This window comes from Haemorhous mexicanus, chromosome 1 (genome assembly GCF_027477595.1).
Source record: "Haemorhous mexicanus isolate bHaeMex1 chromosome 1, bHaeMex1.pri, whole genome shotgun sequence".
NCBI classification, from domain to species: Eukaryota; Metazoa; Chordata; class Aves; order Passeriformes; family Fringillidae; genus Haemorhous; species Haemorhous mexicanus.
In genome coordinates, this window is record NC_082341.1 from 53059805 (window position 1) to 53067434 (window position 7630).

The window sequence follows — 7630 nt, forward strand, 5'->3', positions numbered from 1 at the left end:
AGCAATGTCCAGGAATTCTTTTTCTCTTGAAGTTCCTATAATTCTCATGCTCCTGCCATTCCCCCAATGAGCTAGAGGAACAGCTAGTGTCCTGTGTGTTAGCTCAGGGCTCTTCCCCATATGAAATTTGGCATTTCATTCAGATATAAAGTTACTTTCTTCCCATAAGCTGTTATTTCATTTAACACACAGCTATTTATGTGGCATTTTGAATCTACTGCATCACTAATACATCCTTCTGAAAACAGCATGAGGTTCACCCTGATAACTCTTGACTTTCTACCCCAGACTTAAGCATTATGAGTGTCCTGGGAAAAAAGGTGTGTAGGCAAGACCAAAGGCTGTATACTGTGAAATAATAAATATCAGACAAAATACACGCAACTATAGTATCACAGCTAATAGATATATTTTAAAGTGGAAACATCTATCTTTAATTGCATGTTAAGAATGTAGTGAGAAACCACAGTTATACATTTTTATAACAAACCTTTACATCTGAAGTCATAATAACACAAATAAAAAGTGCTGATTATATATGGTCAAAAAACTGAGGCAAATTTTTGACAACATCTAAATATAATCATGTGGCCCCTGTCAGCAACACTCTAAAGTCAGGCTGAATAATGTCAATGGCAATCACTTTTTTCCTTAGTTTACCAAAAACCAACAACCCAAAAACTATTTTGCTTTCTTGTTTGCCTTTTTTTTTTTTTTTTTTTTTTTTTTTTTTTTTTGCATAGCTTTCAATATTGCTACTCCCTCACCTCTTCACATTGCAAGTCCATCTCAGTTCTGGATAATTACTTTAAAATTCTTAATATTTTTAATTCAGCTCTCCTTGAATACATAATATATATTTTCTACCAATTATAAATACATAATTTTTATTACTCTGATTTCAATAACATGCATTTGTATAATTACTATACAATCAAAATAGACACTGACTTCACACAGTGTGTATGCTTTTATTTCAGTAATATTGTTCAGACACACTGCTCAACAAATCAAACAAACAGGGAAACAAAAAGTTAAAAAGGAGGGAGAAAACCTCTGGGAGGAAACATATTCTCACAGTGATTACAGAAAAAAAATACTTACAATAAAAAGGGTTTATTAATACATAGAAAATCCACACAATAGTTGAAACACACTTTAGGAACTAGTAAACATTTTAAATAGAATTGTGCTAATTATGCAGTGCCCAAGCATCTGCTTGCTCTTAATTAGATGGGGAGGTGAATGACCACTGTTTATTTTCACTTTCCTCATTAATTATGAAAAACTGCATTCAATTCATCTTGCATGGTGAGAGACTGGCTGCGCAGATGTAAGTCATAAGGGAAGTGACTCTCTGTAGGCAACCTGAACATCGAGCTCTGCCCAAGGGGACCCCTGGGTGGCACTGGACAGTAATGCATGCCATAATTGTAATTTTTGCCATAGTCCAAGCTTTCCTCTTGCTTCAGGGAAAATATTCCATTATAGTTAATTGGGGGAGGACTTAAGGGACCTTCAAACTGTGGGCTGGCGCACTCAGGGGAAGTGCTTTCATAGAAGGACTCATAAGCGCTGCAGTAATTATATGGTTTCATGGACTTAGAGTTGTCAAGAGTCCCATGCCCTGGGGGGGTGCCAAGCTCCGGGCTGTGGTAGGGAGGATAGAAGGTGGAGTAGGGTGTGCGGGTATGATGGGCACCTTCACCTGCCTGGCCCATTAGGAAACTTCTGGCATTCAGCTGCAGGCAGCCTGCCACCAAGTTTGTAGTTGGTTGGGACAGACCCTTGCACAAGTTTTGGACAAAGGTGAGCAGGTCAGGTCTCTTCCCAATTCTCAGTATTTCAGAAAGAGCCCAAATATAGTTCTTAGCTAGTCTTAAAGTTTCTATTTTAGACAGTTTTTGCGTTTTAGAATAACAAGGGACAACTTTCCTTAAATTGTCCAGAGCATCGTTAAGGCCATGCATACGGTTCCTCTCTCTAGCATTGGCTTCTTGACGCCTGAATTTAATTCTTTCCATCCTTATCTTGCTTGTCTTTTTTTTCCTAAGGCCCCTTCGCCTTGGCAAGCCATTCTCATCTTCCTCTTCTCTCTCTTCCTCCTCCTCTTCTTTTTCTGTTTCTTCTCCAGGAGATCTTTTAATATTCTTTCCTCGGAGGATGATCTGCTTTGAAAAGCTTTCTGTGTTCTTCATTTGCATTTGGTCATCACTTTCTCTGGGAAACTTTCTACACATCTGGGATTCTGGCATTACAACAGACTCATCAAATGGTAGTGTTAACATGGTTCTACAATCTTAAGTTACCTGAAAGAATGCCAGCACAATGTTTAAATATTTCCATTTTTAAAGTTTTTCGACTCACACAGACAGCCTCATGCACCTTATTTGTGTCTGTGTGTAAGCTCTCCTAAAAAGAGAGAGTGTGTGTATGTGTGTATGTGTGTGTGTGTATAAATGCTCAATCTATATTTTTTTAATAAAATGGCAGTTGCAAATGCCCACATTTAAAAAAATAATAGATGTTGAGAATTCTAAAATCACTTGAAACATTTGACCCTGCAACTAAAAAGCCACATTTCTCACAGATAAATATGGAGTAAATTCATATTTTAAATGTACAGTTAGCTCCCTGCTCATTTTTTTTTTTAAACAAATTCTTCAAACTCTCACCATCTCGGAATTCAAAGAAATGCAAAATGTGACAAAACACTACAGAAATTTCATTAATCCAAATTCCCATCCAAATGGGTGGAAAAATGAGGAGAGGGAGTGCAGTTTTAAAATTGAAAAAGTGCCATATCTCTATTATTTGATGGTAAATATTTTAAAATCACTTTTTGACTTATACTTCAAAATTGTGGGTTTTTACTCTCCACATTTCCTCCTTTATGTATCAAGATATGAAACTTTAGTAAGTTACAGTGGCTGAGAAGGAAAAAAAAATGGAATATACCCCCCAAATCACTCAGTTAGTAATACAATTCAAAACAAAGCATTTTTCCTAGTTATTTGTATTAAAATCACATAATACTTATTTCATATTAAGACAAAAAACTGAATTATTTAACCTAAACGTATTCAGATTAGAGTTAAGAAATAAAATCCCCCTACCTCTTTTTTTCCCCCTTTTTCAAGCAAAAATTCTATTTGATATTATCTGTTTCGTTAGAATCAACTTCTTTGGCTTTTTTCTTGTTCTTTTCTCCTCTTTCTTTTCTTTCCCATCAACTGGGGGGGAGGGGGGGAGGTGAAAAATTCCCTGCACACTATAGCAGTGTTTATGTTCTGCGAGGCTCAGATGTCTTCCTCCAGCTCTTAGCTGACAGGAGCGGTCTGTAGATTCTGACTGTAATCCTGCACGTGTGCTCAGAATGCAGCCTGGAAAGGAAAAATAATTTCCTTTTCCCAATTACTTTGCTTTCATTTGCAGTTTGGGAACAGCAAATGCTTGTATCCCATGGACTTCAAAGAGACAAGCAAAGTAAATGCAGGGACTTTTAACAGAACAAAATTAAACAAAAACCCCAGTCAAAGACTAACCCTATCAGTATTGTCTACACATTTGCAGTATTACATAAAAGCAATGAAAGTTTGTAATTGCATCAGAGGAATAAAATGGTAGGAGCTATTATACAGTAAATAGCATACACAAAATACAAGACAATGATACTGTATCTTTAAACACTTGCATGCACACCCAACACCAATTGAAATATATCTTTATTTGTATTACCTTAGCTTTTTATTTCATTCAACAATCAGTTTTCATTTTTTGCCTTCCAAATCTTTTCAGTCTGAATGTCGCATCGTCTGCTGGAGTCTAGATCTGTGTATATCTGCACTATCTCATTGATCTCTAAAAAGTGACATTGATGCCAACTGCCAGAGCTGGTACCCATGCCATCTGCTAGTGACGTCACAGGGCAGAGAAAACCACGTGAGTCTTTCTCCTGGGACCTTCATTCTGCACTGATCATCTGGCATCCCTCTAAGTGGGTACCAGCATTCATGTATCAACACAGAAGGTTAGACTGATAGGAAAAAAAGAAAAGAAAAAATTCTGTACCAGCATTTCACATACAGTAGGTGCATTTCCACTGTGGTTGCTTCTTTTTAGCTGTCTAGCTGCATGGATAGACATGCCAGCATTTGGTGCTATCCCTGCCTACAGGTACAGCTGCCCTCTAGTTGTTAAATGGCATTGTTTGTATGAGAAACGCTGTCTTGTATTGATCTGAGTCCCTCCAGTGCACCTGGTACACAGGGACAAAAAAGAAAAGGCAAGGAAAGGAAGGCAGTAATGGGGAAGTAATGCTGGTGCAATAATGAATAGCACAGTCACATAAAGTAGTTTTGTGTGATGCTGCTGGGTGAGATTTTTGGGGTGTGGGTTTTTCGGAGTGCAGCTTGTTGCCCCAGAACACAGAATAATAGGAGCAAACCTCATGCCATCTGTAAGACCTTGGTGATTTTTGATATTGCAAAATAAAAGAGGCATTTATAGAACACTGGACATACAGCATGAAGGTTTAACAAATCATGCCTTTTTTCTGAAGCATGTGGCAAGGCTCGCTGACCTGCTCTGGCATGTTGCAATGTGACTGGGATGCACCTGCTCATAAGTGTAGCTTAGGATTCTCAGAGGGTTTGGCCCCTGCCATATTTTCTGTCTGCCTGGCCTTTTCGTGAATCTTTCCCCAATATCTCTTTAAAAACTGTGTTATTCCCTTTGAAAACCTCCTAAAAATCTCTCCCTGCTCTTCTGTTTTGATACCTAGCTTCTCCTTTCTTCATGTCCTTGTTTCTCCTGTCAGCTGCCTCTCCTGTGCTCCCTGCTCTTCCTTTTTAACCCTTTTGTCTCCTTCTGCTGGCAAAACACTGTTAAAGGAAGCTGACAAAAACTCTTAGCTCAGCCTTGCCATGGAGATTATTACAAACTCCACCTTCATGTGTTAGGGATCTGTGTTTTGTTTTTTTTTAATTTAAGGAGTGGCATGTCATATATAAGTGATACCAAGGGAGTTACAGGAGTCTCCTTAGAAACATTCTTTTTTAAAATTTGATTTCATTATTATTGTGTATCACTGCTTTTTTGTAATGAAATAATCTCTATAATAAAATAATGAGTCATTGAGTATGCTTTTAGTATTAAAATAATACCTGGCAGAGCTGCTATTGTTATGGGTCCATGTTGGCATTTCCATTATAAATTCTGGTTTTGAAGAGTTTATAATTCACCTGCTTCAATTCACATTGGTCCAAAGCTTGGCATTCATGTTCTCAGCCCTCTAAGCCCTCACCCAATTATTTTTTCTTTCACAAAGTTTCGTTTAAATATGTTGGGGCATTTTTTTGATTAGAGACGGGAAAAAAAAAAAGACTGCAGTACAGAACAACATGTGTGTGGGAAGATCATGTTTTATACATATATATGGATGTGCTCAATGATTTTGCAGCCTTTCATTAAAAAAAACCCTCACCCCAAGCATTGAGGGTTTTGTGGGTTTTGTTTTATTTTAAAGAAGCGAAACATTCAGTCTTCTCTCATTCTTTGTAAAACGCAGGCTCTTTTTTTTGGTTTTTTGTTTATTAAGGAAAATTTATCTGAAGTGACAAAGATGTGAAAACTTAAGGGGAAACTGTCCAAAAAAGAGCAAGAGCTGCCCTATTCATAACATTCACTTCATTTTTACTGCAAATATTACAATCTGTACCAAAGGAGAGGGCAGAATCCCATTATCCTCAGTAGGAATTTATGTATTAAGATTTACATTGTTAAAAGTTCTAGGGATTGTCTACCTTTTCAAGGATTTTGCATTTTCAAAGTATTAAAAAATGCAAGATAATGTAAAAATTAAAAGTCCTAGAGTAACCGACACTATTTCAATACATGCTAAAAATACCATGAGATGCTGAAGAAAGGTTGACATTGCAATAGTTCTGTGTTTAGGGAAGGACCAACAAAATTCTCAGTTATATCACACGGTGCTCAAAATATGTGAAACTATTTTCTCCGTCCTTTTTTATTATTGAAGTAGGTGGTTATGTTTTTAACAACTCAAATGCATTTTTGAACATCTTTTATAGTGCTAATAAAACCAAAAATGAATTAGTTTATGTCAATGATTACCTCCATAGGAGTAATATTACAGTTTCACACATTACTAATCCATTATTTGACCTTTTTAATATTTTCAAATAAATTGTGGAGAAACAAAATAGCCTAGATATCAAGGTTTAAAAAGCCTCTACTGTGCATGCATAATAACTTTTCATAAGGCTTTTACTATGCCCATTTTGTATTATGGATCCATGATATGCAAATAGGTACTGCTGTTAACAGGCATTCACAGCATTCCCAATAACTGCTGCTTTGCTGTCTACTGTGAATGCATGTTAAGAATAGTACACAAAATACAGTTAAATGAGCTCTATAGAATGGCTGCACAGCACCAAATATGCTACAGAACACATATCACAATTTTTTTCTTGTACATGGACTGTCAAGCCTTGAATTAAAAGTGAGTATTTCAAATGCAATATAATAATAATGAATTAATTATAATATGTATAAATAATAACACAACCAAATATGTATAGATTCATTTAAATAATACTGAGTCATTAATAAATTTACTGAAATAATACTGAGTTCCAAGGTCTCCAGAATGTCCATGTAAGGAATTCAGGAACATTTTGAAGCGTGGTAACTTTGGTCATTCACTAGGAGGAAATGGACAGCAGGAAACTGTTCAGAAGGGGAAGATAGCTAAATCTTTTTCTTTTATTTGTGTCCTCTTCTTTCTAAAGTACATACTAGACATCACTGCAACATAGACACAGCGACAATCGTGATGCCCAACTCCCTCTTCCACACTCATGACCTGACGTGAGATTGCCTTTCTGCCATAGCACCCACATGCACAGCCCGAGCACCAGAGCAACTGCTGCCTTGAGAGTGAGACTGGGGGAAAATGTATGTCTAGTGCATCCTAAATTGCAAAGTCAGATCATAAGAGACAAATACATAGGTAACAGTGTAGAAAACAATGGCTTTGGTCTACTCTTGGGTTTAATGTTAAGGAGGAGGTGAGAACCCCTGTTTGGCAGGAGTTCTGCATGTGCTTTTGAGGATTTGGTGGGTGGGTTGGTTGGGGTTTGTGGTTTATTTACTTTTTTTAAAAATTAAATTATATTATTTTACAAAAATATTCAAAAGAAGACAGTATCTTGGGCAGGGACCCTGGTCTGCTAGCCTTGGTGAGTTTCAGATTGGTCAAAAAAGTGAGTTTCAGACTGGTTAGACTTGGGGCTTCTTGGTGAAGCCTGGACTGTGTCTCTACAAAACGAGATGCTGGGGAAAGGACCAGAACCACATGCCACATGCATGTCGCATGACAGCTGCCTATCCTGTGTACAGCTAGCACACCATGGGACCAAAGTGATCTGTCTCTCTGTCTGTGAAGAACTGTCCCTCTTCTGCCTCTCCACATCCCCAGTATGCTGATATAGACTGTGGACTTTTTTATGAGGGGAACTTGCCGTTCCCATCAAGTTGACTAAGCACTCTTCTGCCAGTTCTAAGACAGTATATGTCCTTCTCCCAGGACAGATTAGAAAACACC

The 7630-nt window shown here is 37.4% G+C and overlaps 1 protein-coding gene across 1 annotated transcript; it reads right to left on the bottom strand.

The window, feature by feature from the left end:
- Positions 1–1274: 1274 nt before the first annotated feature.
- Positions 1275–2305, bottom strand: NEUROD6 (neuronal differentiation 6). The gene has a single exon (XM_059870811.1). It carries the CDS (start codon positions 2286–2288, stop codon positions 1275–1277), a length of 1014 nt encoding a protein of 337 aa, XP_059726794.1. The 5' UTR covers positions 2289–2305.
- Positions 2306–7630: the final 5325 nt, after the last annotated feature.

What these genes read in the sequence shown, in the direction of transcription:
- NEUROD6 (XM_059870811.1), bottom strand. Translation starts at nt 2,288, where the DNA reads ATGTTAACACTACCATTTGATGAGTCTGTTGTAATGCCAGAATCCCAG.